This window comes from Dromaius novaehollandiae, chromosome 13, assembly GCF_036370855.1.
Source record: "Dromaius novaehollandiae isolate bDroNov1 chromosome 13, bDroNov1.hap1, whole genome shotgun sequence".
Lineage (NCBI taxonomy): Eukaryota > Metazoa > Chordata > Aves > Casuariiformes > Dromaiidae > Dromaius > Dromaius novaehollandiae.
The window spans coordinates 25,300,746-25,315,421 of record NC_088110.1 but is presented as its reverse complement, the minus strand read 5'-3'; the positions used below and the strand labels follow the sequence as shown (position 1 = coordinate 25,315,421).

At 55.6% G+C, this 14,676-nt stretch overlaps 1 protein-coding gene across 6 annotated transcripts; it reads right to left on the bottom strand.

Annotated features, from left to right (window-relative positions):
• Positions 1-1,551: 1,551 nt before the first annotated feature.
• On the bottom strand, positions 1,552-14,613 carry ZNF821 (zinc finger protein 821). 6 transcript variants are annotated; one of them, XM_064519895.1, is made up of 7 exons: positions 14,412-14,613; positions 13,060-13,150; positions 5,270-5,395; positions 4,949-5,091; positions 4,255-4,359; positions 3,175-3,341; positions 1,552-2,480 (listed from the first exon to the last, which is right to left on the bottom strand). In XM_064519895.1, exons 2-7 carry the CDS (start codon positions 13,097-13,099, stop codon positions 1,826-1,828), a joined length of 1,236 nt encoding a protein of 411 aa, XP_064375965.1. In that variant the 5' UTR covers positions 13,100-13,150; positions 14,412-14,613; the 3' UTR covers positions 1,552-1,825. The 6 variants fall into 6 exon arrangements, 3 of the variants coding, with proteins under 3 accessions (XP_064375965.1, XP_064375963.1, XP_064375964.1); XM_064519893.1 differs by lacking the exon at positions 14,412-14,613 and adding an exon at positions 14,256-14,401; XM_064519894.1 differs by lacking the exon at positions 14,412-14,613 and adding an exon at positions 13,892-14,249.
• Positions 14,614-14,676: the final 63 nt, after the last annotated feature.

Genomic DNA, 14,676 nt, shown 5'->3' with positions numbered 1-14,676 from the left:
ACGAATGGGTTATGAGCCATACCCGTGCTCTAATGCTTCTGATTTTATGTGCTCTTTCTTGAATCCCTTTAATACCATGGTTTTATCAATAAGTGAAGCTTGGAATAATCATCAGCTGCCCAGTGAGGCAGCAGGGAAAACTTTTTTTTCAAACTGACAAACGAGAAAAAAACCAAGCTTATGATTAAATCTCCTTTAAGTAGTGCAACTGAAACTTAAAAAAAACAAACAAACAACTTTCCTCTTCTGGTCTTAGGGAGGTGTCTTGTGGTCACCATTTCTGACTTAATGCAGAGAAACAGCGATCAGAGAGAGAACAGGGGTTTTCAATGCATTTAGACCACCCTGTAACTGTACTGCAGGCCTTAACCAGAAATGCTACGGAAACAGTACGATTTTTCATGCTACAACGCATGGGTGTGTAGCACATCAGTTTTTAGTGGGCTGCAGTTTGGGAACCACAGAGTTAAAGCATACATTTTAGATGCTTATTCTTAAAAAAGCCAAACGGGAGAATGTGCCACCCTGCTGCCCTCGCCCTCCTCCCCGCCATGAGCCCTTTTGCTGCTACTGTTTTGCCTTCTTCAGCTTGAACCTGCCTAGATTTAACTTTACAGTTCTATAATGATTTCTATTAACATGGGACACCTTGTCATTTAGATACAGGCTATGATCACATTCCCCTTGGCTACATCTGGAATAAAGTAAAGCAGGCTTAGATTCCTTACTATCGTGCACATTTTTCCAGACTCAGTTATTGTATCTTTCCATGGCTCCTCACCAGTTTTCTGCATTTGTCTCATTGGTTTTGCTGCTGAGCGTGGAAACGAAAGCAGCTTTCTCTTTCTGCCTGTGCTGTTCTGTTTACTAATGGCTCCCCACTATGAGCGTGTTGTTCACAGAAACCACTGAAAGTCGTCGTTGGTCACAGAGGACTTCTGTATGGGAATGAATTCTTTGCGCGTGACCCGTGGTTCCAGGTGAGCATCTTTGCATTTGGCTGTGTTAAAACTGTTGAACAAGCTCAGCTTACCGAGAAATCCACACGGTACAAGAGAAGTGGTCTGTCCTAATTGTTTACCATTCAATGAACTTTTTCATCTGCAAACTTGAAATAGTATTTAAGTGAAAATTAACTCATAAGTAGACCAGCAAACTTCTGTTCCCTGTGCGCTTACCTCAGTCAGAATTTCTGTTAGTTTTTACATGGTGTATTTTAGAACAGGAACTCAATTTCCTCTTAGTTTTCCCATGGATGCTACTGCAAATAAGCACATAACAATAGAGTTGAGAGAGGGTGTGCACAGCCATTTCCAGGAAGATTAAGTCCTTCTCTCCTTCCTTTTTATGGACACAAAGAGCGAGAGATTTATCCCTGGAGGAGTTGTGGACTAGAAAAGTCCTCAGCGCCATAACTCATGCTGCAGTAAACAAGATCCTTTTTCAGTAAGGAAGGCTTTTTGCCTGCAGCAGAACTACAGCAGCTCAACCCCAACTATGGTGCAAGGGTCCAAGCACAGGATGAAGCAAAAGGCAAGGAAGGGGACTAAATAAGTGTGAAAATTAATTTATTTTCCCTCTGTTCACAGGCTGTGGCATGGCCCCCAGAGCAGATTGCATCCACAGAATCTGCGCCCATCAGGGCTGCTTTGGCAGACCCCTCTCACCTCCGTTCTCCTCCCATGTCCAGGAGAAAACCAGAACCGTATGCGAGGGAGGCTGGGCCTGGGAGTCGGCCGGGGTGCCCACAGCAGCCTCCTGAGCAGAGAAGCCTGCTCGTGCCCCGTGACAGGTGCTGCAGGGTGGCACGGTCCTGACCTGCAGCTCAGTGCAGTCCACTGCTGTTCTGCTCCTCGAAGGCCATTTTGCCCAGCAGCTGGCTCTCCAGCTCAACGTTGCTCACCGGCAGCTGGAAAAAGTTCATTTCAGCCGCCAGAGCTGCCATGGCAGAGGGGTCCTGGCCAAACTGCGCCCGGAGCATCATGTCCATTTTCTCCAGGCGCCGCTTGAGCCTCTTGGCCTCGCGCTCCCGGATGAGCCGGGCCTGCCGCTTCTCCGGGGTCTCGTTGGCGCGTTTCAGCCGCATGGCTTCCCGGTCCCTCTGCAGCCGCCGTGCCCTCTGTTCATCTGTCTCCTGCATTCGCTGCAGCCGCTTGGCCTCTCGATCCCGCATACGTCGCACTTCCCGTTCCTCAGGCGTCTCGTTGTCCCGCCGGCTCTTCTTGGCCGTGCGCTCCCGCTCCAGACGCTGCAGCCGCACTTCCAGGGGCTCGTTCTGCCGGCGAAGCGCCCACTTCCGCACGCCGGGCGCCTGCGCCTCCAGCAGCTTGCGATAAGCAGCGCAGTTGTTGCACACCAAGAGGACGCCCGCGGGGTACACGGGGGCGTGAAAAGCAACGTCCTTGCCCTCAGCGCCGGAGGGCCCCTCGCTCTGGGGCGCGGGCAGGTGTTCTGCGCTGAGCACCTCTGGCAGCTTCTCGCTGGAAAGCAGAAAGAGCAGCGGATCAGAGAGCTGGTGCTGACGGGGTCCCCTGCTCGTGCTCTGCCTGGGGGTGCAATGAACAGGGCCCTGCTGGCGGCCAGGAGAGAGGCCGGTGCTCGACAGACAGGTCTGCAGAGCCCAAACCAAGCAACATCACATGCAGGCGGAGGAAGGGGGTTAGTTAGCCCAGAGCGGTTTCTGGGGTGGCGGAGAGCAAGGGCAGGAATTTCCAAGCACGCTGCTCCTCCCCACCATCTCTGGATTTCTCGTTTCAGCCCTTTTCCACTAGTCAGTGGATAAACTTTCACCAGGCGGGACACAAACTAGGAACATTTTGGTTTCTGCCTCTCGTCCTGCCCTGGAAAGAAGGAACCCGCTGTGCTGGGCACGGGAAGCTACGGTCGTTCTCCAGCAGCTGGAGGCCCCAGTGCTCTGTGCATAGTTCTAGTTCTTCACAGACCTAAGGGACACGTAGGAGCGTTTTGGCAGCACGGCTTATGGAGGTCTGGCCTCTGGCAGGTGATTTGGCGCTACGGGCAGGAAGGGCTCGAGGGACTGTCGCTTCCTGGGGGTGTTCACAGCCCTCCAGGCCAGGGTCGGGCCAGAGAGGTGATTCCTGCATCACTTAGGGCCCCCCACTCAATCTCGGCCACGGGTGCCCTAGCCCGCTCACCAGCCAGGGCGACCCTGACCTGTGGAACGTGGCGTGGCTGGTGAAGCGTGCGCCGCACACCGCGCAGTTCGACAGCTGGTCCTCCGAGTGGATCAGGAGGTGTCGTCCGAGGGATCCTGGCGAGCTGAGGGCTCTGCCGCACACAGGGCACACGTAGCTCTTGGCGCTCACCACAGCTGCAGTGTGCTGCAAAACAACCGTGAGACTGTTAGCTGGACAAATTGCCCAGCTCCCTGCCCCGCCCGAGGCTGGCTCGACGGACGCAGCGAGCCGCTCAGTTCGGTCTCTTGGAACAGGACCACTTAACCGCTAAAACTTCTGCCTGAGAGCCCCTTGACCAAGCCCAAGACATGTGGGGTGTCGCAGATGAAATAGCAAGAAGGAAACCTTTCTGCAGCTCCACCCCCAGAACAAGAGAAACAGGGCCAAAACAGTCGGATCAGAAGAACCGCTCCTTGTTTTCAGTAGCGCATCTGAGGAGCTGCTTTTGCTGGACAAGGCCTGACCGGACTCAGAGCAGGCAGGATGCCGATGAGGAAGCGCTCACTGTAATAGCAGCTGGGGACAGTGAGCTGGTGCAGACAAGTGGCCAATTCAGCATTGCTTCATTCCTCCTTTTACAGCCTTTGATGTGCTATGAAGAGAGCCCTGACAACAAAACCTGTGAGATCCCAGCACAGATTTCCTGGGAGGCTGGAATCATGTCAGGGAAAGAGCAGCTGTTGTCAGGGGTAGGACCTGTGATAAAGTGGCAGAATAAAGAACCGAGTGATGAGGAGGGTTCCTTATCTCACTGAATGACGCAAAATTGCTTCCTCTTTTAATCTGAAAGAACCGCCTGTCTCAGCCTGGAGCTGCCGGCAGTGACGGCCTCGGGACGGAGCCGCGTTCCCCCACACAGGCGCCTGGCTGCTCCTTTCCCCAGGACTCTCTCTGGACTGTCGGCTGCAACCTTCACTCGCACCCCAGCTCAGAGCTCAGTTCCGTGACTGCCGACCAGAGCACAGTCGCCCTGTGCCCCGTGCCCGGGCCTGTTTCTGGATGTGGGGCAGCTGAGGTTAGGGCCAGAGACACCCCGCAGTGTGGAGCCCTCCCCTACCTGGTATACGTGGGCAATGAGCTGCTCGCTGCTTCCACACTCCAGCTGGCAGAGCGGGCACTGCGACCGCCCCAGCACGGGGTCAGCGTGCAAACTCTCCGGCACCTACAGGGAGGGAAAACCGTGCCGGTGTAATGCAGAGGTCTTCACGTCGCCACCCCACCCTCCCTCAGCACCTGCTCAGCACTGCGCACAGGCCTCGCGCAGATCAGGCGCTGTGCCCAGTCCCGCTGCGGCGGGTTTGCTGCTCTGGCAGTGAGGATGGTCCAAAATTTCCTTTATGCAACCTCTGAGCAAAACTCCTGCAGTCTCAGCGAGGAAAAACAGAGGCCTCATGGCCTCCACGTGAACCTAGGCTCTTGCCAGCCCAATGGTTCTGGTGGGTAAGACCTGCTCTGTGGTAGGAGGGAAGTGGAAGTCAGCCAGAGAAAGGAGCTGGAACTGGAGGAGCTGGGCACACTCTGCAGAGCCATCTGCTCAGCCAGCCAGGAGAACGGCAGCTTGTCCCCGCTCTCTCCTGTTCCTGGCACTCCAAGAGCTCTTCGTACCATTTCCTCCTGCCGGGAGAGGCTCGTTGGAGGAGGTGAGAGGGGGAACGAGAAGATAGGAAGTCTTGGTGGGGAGAGGAGGGTGTTTAGACGGTGCCCTTCTCTCTCCCAGGGAGGCGAGAGCGGTGCAGTGCCAGGACACTTGCCTTGTTTTCTCTCACCGGTGGGGTTCCAGCCGCAGGTTGGTCTGCATTCTCTAATTCCTTTTTCACTTTCACCATCGAGCCGTCCTCCTCAGACGTATGGGAGGAAGCTTCATCCTGTGTGGTTTCCTCGTCGTCACTGTCACCTGGAACACAGCAGTTGCTCTGAGGCCGCTCACGCAAGAGCCGAGGGCTAGCCCAGAGGAGGAGGTGGACAGGGCAGTCCTCGCAGAGCCCCGCGAGCCGTGCTGCACCCAGCCCACCCCGCGGCACCCAGCCCACCCACTCCACTGCCTCTGCGCTGCTGCAAGGGGCAGAACTCACTGCTGCTGGAGTCGTGGTCTTGCAGCTGACGCATGGCTGGCCTCTGCTCCCCAAGAGCTCCAGGAAAGTCATTTTTCATCATGGCTTGGCGGGCTTGCTCCTCCAGCCCTGCGAAGACCTGCTCCCCTGGCAGGCACAAGGACAAAAGTCAGACCGACGCCGTCGCACTGTTTTCACCACTAATGCCTGCCGCAGCACAGCAGGCAGCGGCTGCTCAGGGGCACCGTGCAGCACCTCCGAAGCCACCTCTTCCAGAGCATGCAACCTCTGCGCTCCCCCGTCCCGCAGCTCCAGCCTCCTGCGCCTGCCGCGGGAGCCCAGTCCCCAGCTCTTGAACAGCCTCGCCAGCAGAAACGTCTGCCATCGGGCTGCTCGCGGCACGCCCTCGTACACCGCGATGCTCGCAGCCTGCGAGGCCCCCGCACCCCCAGACGGAGCCGGGTGGCTCCTGCGTCCCCAGACACTCCTGTGTCCCCGGACACACCGTCTGCCAGAGGAATTACTGCACGGGCAGGGGGGACGGCGCGTGGGGCGAGGGCGGTCTCCCGAATCAAGCGCAGGGCTGTAAGGCTCTTCCAAATCACTCCCTGCTGCTGCAGGCAGCCAGTGGGTACCGCAGCTGATCACGGTGCTGGTCAGGACGTTCAGAAACAATCCAGGCGTACCAAGTTCTGGGAGAGCACAGACATCAGTGCTTTTGCGATTCCCAAGCTAGGTTAGACTAATTTTAAATACAGGCTCTATTTTTCTCTCTGCATTTCCTTGCTGCGTAACTACAGGGCAGACTAAGTCTGTGTGCCTGCCTCAACTGCAGTCTTCCACAGCTTAAAATCATTACAACTTCCAAGTCAAACTCTAGCTATTCTATGCTGGCATTTCCTGCTTATAATATTTGTCATGTTTCCTTGTCACATAGTGCCACTGAAACATTCTCGACCTTAACTTAATCACCATGTAACATTTGTTTGTGAATTTCTTTAGTTATTAAAAAGTTCTTCCATTAACTGGATAAAATGCTATCCTACACTATTTCTAGTTATTTGGAGAAAGAAAGTTACAGCTTTTTTAATTATCTTAATGGGCTGGACTACGTCCGCTGGTGCACACCGGTGGCCCGGCAGCAGCTGGATGGCCGGGGAACAGCACGACCTCGGCCCGTCCCGACCAGCACGCCGAGGCCGGGCTTTGCCAGGGCAGCCCCAGGCTGCTGCCGCGCGCGGCCGGCTCCCCTCCCTGCTGCCCGGGGCCCCTCTGCAGGGCACGCGGCCGTCCTCGAGCACCCCTGCCCACCCCGCTCCGCACTGCGCACGCGTTCCTCTCCTTCCTCCACGCAGCCTCCAGACGAAACGTTTCAACGGGAACGCTTGGAGATTCCTGGGTGAGATATTCGGGACTGCCACTTATTGGCATCATCTTTCATACTGTGGATTTCTCCTTCAAGAGGGACAGACTAAAGTACTTTTTCTCGGGAGGCTCGCACAGAAACGGTCCCGTCCCGAGGCCGTCCGTGCCGTGGCCCTGAGGACCGCGGCCCTGCTGCCGGCAGGCAGCTCTCTGCGCGCGGGGCCGGTGCTCTCCCGCCGGCGTGACGGATTGCTGGCTCCGCTACCTGCCTCGCCCTGCTGCAGTCAGCCCCAGGGACACCACGCACGTGCGAAAGGAAAAACCGTAAGGGAGCGAACCCAGACAGCTGAGCTGCTTTTTGAGGATAGCTTAGAGCCTGCTTTGTTGAAAACAGCAGACTGATCACAGACGCAACTCTACAGCAGAACAGGAGATGCCAAACACGTCAGAAGAAGGCAGTTATTTGAGCTTCTCTGGAAGAAAACTTATTACAGCAGTCTCTGCTAAGGAAAACTTTCAGTTCCAAAGAATAACAGTAAAAGCCAACCATTATTTTTCACATTAAAACAAACAAACAGCCTTCCTCCAGATGTAGTCATGATTTGCCTCTATCAACAGATGAGCTGGGAGTATTTGGGACAAAGCGCTAAAGTTCCCAAAGTTCCAGCTTTTTGATTAAATTTATCAACTAATTTGCAAGTTCTCAGGAGCTACGCAAAGCATAAATACAAAAACACCAAGGAAGATGCTATACATTTTTCACGTGTAACAAAGAAGTCAAAACATAGCTTTCAGAACAAAATTGAACCTTTTAGCATAGGGTCACAACTAGCAACGGCAGAACCAGGGAATTCTTGGCCCTTGGAGAGGACCGGTTTGGTTACGAGAGGCACGTTCCCCCCTGCAATGCTGTTTCAGCCGGCTTTGCCCATCCTCACACTGCCTTTCTGGTGCTTACCTCACAGGCTCTGGCATTGCTTTAAAAAGCAGTAATTTATGTCAGATTTCAAAGACCTTCAGAAGTTTCATGGAGACCGTGGGAGAGGAGGCTGAGTTCCCAGCATCCCCGTGGAGGTTTCCCAAAGCATCTGAAGGCCTTCCTCATGCTTTCTCAGAAATGCAAGGAAGATTTCTGCAGAGGGCTCGGGAACGCAATCCACACGGGCTGGAGAGAGGTGCCGCGGAGCGCCCTAAATCTCGTCTGCCACGGAAAGCAGCAGGTACCGTGGTTATGGCTGTGACACACGTGCCCCAGCCAGACCCGCTCCAAGCCGCACTGAACGGTTTTCACAGCCACCAGGAGCTGGACCTTTCGTCTGGACCACAACCTCACACTGGCGGCACTGAGATACAGGACGTGGGTCAGCAGCAGAGACCACGGAATTAGGGTGCCTCTCTGAGAAGCAGGTGTCCACAAACACCCGGGAGAGAGCCCCGAGACAAAAGGAGCATTGCAAGTAAAAGAGAAAGTATGCTGAAACAAGGAAACCTGCGATACACAGAACAGACGTAAAACTACGGTGGAAGACGCTACCTGCGTCAGAGCTGCAAAGCAGGACTCCCAAACACCGCTGCAGCTGCTAGTGGAAGCACGGCTTTGGGTTTGTTTTCTTCCCCCTTTCCCCTCCCAGACGGTTTTTGTCTCCACTGAGCAGCAGCCCGGAGAATAATGGCAGGTAGGTTCCTGCTCAGGTATAGAAACTGTGCAGACAGCCTGTAGTGTCAGGATTTTAAAAAGCTGTGATCTTTATCAGAGGAGGGGACTCTATTCCTGCCAGTAAAACTAACATTAATCACAACAACTAACATAGCAATCGCATCTGTCAATTGCCTTTCTGTATAACACACACAAAACCAAGTTAATATTGATTCAGCACAGTGCAGAGAACTATCAGCTTACAGCTAGGAATGCAAACCGTTAACCAAACCCGTGCTGTTGGCACTCAACATCTTGTGCACTCTCCACTAGCCTGTATGTAAAAGGCATCATGGGATTGGGAAAAAAATATTTTTAAACTCTATCTTTTGCTTACATGGATTTTCTTGTGTATTAAACTAATATTGTCTCCCAAAGAATCCAGGGAGGAGTGCTCCATTCATCTACTTACGGACTAAGTCGTACTTTGACATAGCTTTAATGCTCGATGGGTACAGCGTTACGCCTTTATTGTTTCTGCACACAGATGCTCAGACACAAACACTTCCCCCCTTCAGTTACACTTACATTCATTCGGAATGGAATAAGAGAGGAAACAGCTTTAAGATCACCACTATCAGTAAAGAACATTACGTTCAATATTGAATTCACAGACTCTTCTCCAGAAGTTTCTTTATTAAATACAAAAAGGGATGCAGGCTGACTGCAACACCAAAACAAGTCACTGTATTTGTTTTACAAACAGCTAGAGATGTTGGACAGTGAAAGGTCATACAAATGCCTCTGCTTTGTGCTCCAGTTCTCCTCTCCACAGTCTTGTAAATGAGTGGGATGCCGGGAGAGCAGCTGTGAAAGTAGGGGCAGCCCTGTGGTACTGTGCAACGGGGCAGTTACGACTGCTAGGATCTGGTGGCGTATCAACTTGGCAGCCAGAAATCATTTTTCCTGAGCCCTTCCCTTCGTGAACTGTATGAATGCAGGACAACTCTCAGGTGTTCTGGAAAAAAAACAAACAAACAAACAACCCCCACCTCAAAACCCACAAAACAAAAATCAAGAGAAACTCTGCATCATTCCCCTGTCTTTCTTCCTAAACGGAAAGTTCTCTCAGAGAGGAGCCCCTTTCTCCCCTCCTTGTACATCAATTTAAAGTCCCTGTTCGTGTAGGTCTTCTCTGTGTTCCTTTACTGGACCTGAAATCTGCAAGTCTTTCCACCACTGTGGATCTAGTCCACCTGCCCCATCGCTATTCTGGGTTGTCCACACTGCTGTAGTGGTTACTGAAATGAAAAACAACAATTGAAAGAGTTAATAACCACAGCCCACAGAGCACTTGAAGAACAAAGGATTTTGATGTAAGTAACAGTTTCTGCTTAGTTTTGAACGATGTGTGCTACTTCTTGCAAGGTACTTTCTCCTCAAGCTGGGGATATGAAAGACAGCAGAATTCAAGGAACACTGAAGAGCAGAGACTATGTATGTATCAGAGGGAGAGGGAAGGAAATGCAGGATTAATTGGATATTGGGACATGATAAATAGCTAGGAAGTGGTAATTAATTTGACTAACAAAGGCTGTTTTCAAGAGTTTTGAAATACGCATCACTTGCAAAGGGTACAAGCCACAGAAAGAAGAGCAGCTCATGGGACAGCAGGGAGAGAAGCATTAAAAAAAAAACCATCTAAAACCTGCAGCAGAATTTTGGCAAGCACGAGAACAGTGGACTTGTTCACAACTGATGGAGTGATAGTGCAGCAGTGGATGGGCTTGAATGCAAGATCAGATGATTTGCTCAGAGAGATTTTGTACTTTAGAGACTGGGAGAAAATGAAGACCAAATTGAACTAATGAAGATATCTCCATATGAACAAGAGAACTGCATTGTATTTTCCAATTCAGTAAGGAATGGGTAATGCAATAAGTATATTCCAGTATTCCAGTATTATTTGTTATCATGTCTTTGGGTGAAAGTGTTTTTCAAACACCATGTGGCAAAGCAAAATGAAATTAAGAGCCAGTTATGTGCTGCAGCCCTGCTAAAGGGGAAACGACTACAGTCAGAAGGGTAGAAGCCCTGGCCATTGTGCAAAATGAGACTTTTGCAATAACAGTAACTTTTGTGGTTGTTTCTGTATGATTTTAAATTTCCTCCCACTTCACCTTCCATTTCAAACCATTTGACCTGTAACCATACAGCTTCCCAGCCAGTCACTCTGCATGCCAAACAAAGTGCTTCTGCGCTAATTGGGGACAGCAAACCATGTCGTTGTGAGAGCAAGGTGAAACGAGGGGCATGCCCAGTCGGGAAAATAACAAGGGGTGGCACTGAGCAAGCCAGGGAGAGCTCTGCAGCGGCTGCCTGCCCAAGTGAATCTGAGAAGAAAGATAACGTGGAGCGGTCAAGCAAAGAAGTAGGCACAATCCTCCCATGAATTTGTCCAATTAGTCATTCACAGCAGTATTTATGCAATTCCAAAAAGCAGTTCCTCAGCCCCAAAGCCTGCCAAATCAGACCCCAGTTGCAGACTACGGCATAAAAAGCTGCATACCTGCTGTCCCTTCTATTTCTCTCCTTCCAAACCATTTCAGTCCCTGTGAAGAAGTCTCAGTAAGGTGCCTGCTATCTCTCAACCTGACTCCTCATTCTGCTGGCTCACCCAGTTCTCGGAGCTGATGCTCTCTCCGATTATCCTCATCATTCACCAGCGCACTGCATGGCATTTCTGGGCCCTGCCGATACACAGCAGGCTAGCTAGACAGAGAAGTCCCAACGACTTGGTGGTGTTCATCATAAGACAGACAAGTTTTCCATCGCAAGGTGGAGACATCATCACTGTCATTTGCCTTGTATCTTTCAGTCCCTTTATCTTCCCGTGGTTCTGCTTGCTGCTCCTGGCGACTCCTACCAAACAGCTGCTCTGAGAGCTAATGTGTTGCATGCAAAGGAGGTGAACTGGTCCCAGACCTCCTCTCTCTAAGGCATATCAGATACCGTACCTCAGCCTCGTGCCTGCTGGTAGCATGTTTGTCAGTCTCCCCTGAGACCAAAACGGGTGATGCAATCACTTCTGTTGCAGATATTAAAGGTAATGTTCACTGTGAAAACAGCGCGCAACTGAACTCCACAGTAGGCACAGTTCTGTATATAACAGTACTAGCTGCTGAGGAACATAACCCCAACGCAGTGGAGTGCAGAAGAGCAAACAGAGAGCCCACCTGAACACCATGGAAAATCCAGCTGCACCATTACAGCTGTTGTATCCCTTGGTCTCCATACGTCCAGACTCTACACCAAGGGAGGAAGCACAAGAGCGTGCTGTATGTGAGTCTAATCTAACAGCAGCAAGTAGCATCTGCGCACTCTTGGAAGCAAGTATGTGTAGAACTGGCATGGTAGGAGAAAACACAGGACGTATCAAATTTCCCTAAGACAATTCCAAAGTCATTAATGTACTAGCAGGCAAATCAGAGCTATACTGTGCCCAGTGTTGAACCCAGCACAGAGAAGCAGGAACTGGAGAGCACAATCACAGTGCAGCCGCCGAAAGTCAGCCCTCAACACTCTTACACCCGCCACCAAGGAAAGCTTTGTCAGCCCTCCCATGCATAGCTCTAGCAGCCTAGGGGGCTTTCGAATCCCAGACAGAGGTAATTCTCCCCCGTACAGAATCCCAGACGGAAGTAATTTTCCACACTATGCTTGCTGAGTGTGCAGAGAACAGCATGCACAGACTTCTGTTGCCATATCCATACATACAGACAGCACAGAGAAACACAGACACATGCAAGGCAGCAGCATCAGCAAAGTGAGGCACTGTTAGGGCTGCAGCACTCCGCTCCCTGTCCCGTACTCACAACGGCTACGACACTCTAGCAATACCTGTGCCCTCTCATCTCATCAGCCTTGTTTTCACATTTCCCCCAAGTAGGAACTTGTTGTCCTCTTTCCAGCCTTGAGTCCAGACATGTCTCCAGCCACAAGGCCAGGTTTATGCAAGACCGTATCTCCAGGGCCCCCTCCCAGTTCTCCTCTGCTACAGCCAGTCAAACAAAAGCTGCAGATGTGCGGTTCCCACTCTGCAGCCCAACATCCACACGTCTGTCTGTCTCCCAGCTCCGCTAACGTCGCGCTGTAGCCTGCCCACAGAAAGTGCTGATGAACAGCATCTTCAGCTGTTCCGCTACGGGACAAATGCCAGGGTCTTGACGTTGCTGGAGAAACCGAGAGCTGTCCTCTCAGCTGAGACCAAGAGTGATCTAACGGACAGCATTTACCTGCCCACTGACTGACTCGGCCACTGCCCATTCCCTGCAAGGAAAGGGCAAACGGCTCAGTGTACGTCACCTCGCAGCAAACCGAGGTGCAGCGAGCTGAAGTGATGTGTCCAAGGTCGGCCGGCTGAGCCTGGGGTAGGGCAAAGATGAGGACCCAGGCTTTCTGGCTTCCAGCCACACACTCAGACCACCTCGCCCACAATTTCCTTGGCTACCCGAAGTCACATTTCTTAGTACACTAACTTGCACTCGTGACGGTGTGAACGCAAAGCCCGGCTGCAGCTCCCGCACACGCGCCTGCCCTCACAGCGCCAGCTGCTTGTCCAAGCGCACCCAGCCCTGCCATGCCAGGCCCGGCCGGCTCCCCGCTCCGCAGAGCTCGGGGACTCTTCCTGCCGTCCCCAGCGCAGAACACAGTGACCCCTGCCCCGCCGGCCGCAGCCTCCGCTGCTCCCCGCGCGCCCCAAGCCACCAGCCAGGGCGGGGACCCACGTGCTGCGCAGCCCAATACTCACAGTGAACTTTGTTGGGAGTGGTCTGTTTCCGACGGGACATGTTTCCCGGGCCTGGAGCACGGCGCGTTCCCCCGGGCAGCAGAGGCCTCGCCTGAGAAGGGAGAGAGGAGAAGGGCCGGTCGCAGGCACCTCACGGGCCGCTCCTGCCTGCCGGCCTCGCCGCGCTGCCGGCCGTGCCAGGCCCGGGCACCCGCACACCCGCAGGTGCCGCACGGCCGGACCTGCCGCCGAAGCGGCCGAGACCCCGCAGCCCTGTCCCGCGTCGCGGCAACGCTCCCCGCGGCCGAGCCCCTTCTCCCTCCGCCGCGCGGGGCCCCAGGGAGCCCCAGGGAGCCCCCGCCGCGCTGTCACGCTGCGGCAGGGCGCCAGGCCGCGCGGGCCATGGCCGGCTGTGCCCAGGGAGGCACAGGCCAGACCCACGGCGGCCCAGGGCAGACACGCCGGGGGCAGCGGGGTCCCTTCCGCAGGCAGGACGCGAGGACACGCCGCCCCACGGGGACACGGGCACCCCCAGCCCTCGCACGGGGGGCGGGAGCGATCGCGGCAGCTCCTCAGACGGGGCGAAGGCAGGGGCTGAACCCCCGACCTTCCCCGGGGCGGGCGGACAGACGGACAGGCCTCCCCGCCGGGCACCCCGGGCCGAGCGGATCCCGCTCCCCGGCGGCCGCAGGAGCCCGGCCGCGGCGGACGGACGAGCGACGCAGCCCGACGGACGGGCGGACGGACCGACATCCCCGCGCGGCGCGGGCGGCCCCTCGGCCGGGGCCTGGGCTCCATCCCGCCCCGCAGCGGCCCCGGCGCGGCGCGGTGGCTGCGGCCCGTCCCGCCTTACCCGGTTGCGCCGCGCGCCGGGAGCCGCAGACAGACAAAGGGCGGCGGACAGACAGACGGGGAAGATGGCGGCGCCGCCAGCGCGCGCAGCGCGGGCACGGCGGGGATCGGCCCGGCTCGGCTCGGCTCAGCACGGCGCGGCGCGGCCCCGCGCAGCTCAGCACAGCTCGGCTCGGCTCGGCCCGCCGCGGTACGGCACGTTCCCCCGCGCGGCCCGGCCCCGGCGTCCCCGGGAGGCCCCGCCCGGCCCGGCCCGTCGCCAGGCCCGCGCCCGCTGCCCCGTCCCGCGGTGCCGGTGCGGCGACCCGCTGCCAAGCGCCGCCGCCGCCGCGGAGCCCCGCGTCCCCCCGGCGCCGCGCACTGACCCGCTGGCGGCATCCCGCGGCCCTCGCTGCTCCGCCCCGGCCCGCCCCCTCGCCGCTGCCGGGCGCCTCGGCGCCCCCCGCCCCGCGGGGCGGTCTTAACGCCGGCGAGCCGCCGCCTCCGCGTTCGTTATTCGCGATTTTAATGTTGACGGAAACCTCAGCCACCGGCGCACGAGCCCGACCGAAAACGAGCCGGGGCCCGGGGCTGCCGCAGTCCCCCGGGGCCGCCCTCGCGGGGCCGGGCCGGGCCGGGCCGGGCCTTCCTGGCGGAGCCGCCGCGGGCCGGAGCCACCGGCGAGCGGGCAGGGCCCGGCGGAACGCGCCGTGCGCGGAACCTCCCCGGCGGGCCGGCACCGCGGGGGGCGGGGCGCACGGGGGGCGGGGCGCGGCGAGGGGCGGGGCACCACGGGGGGCGGGGCGC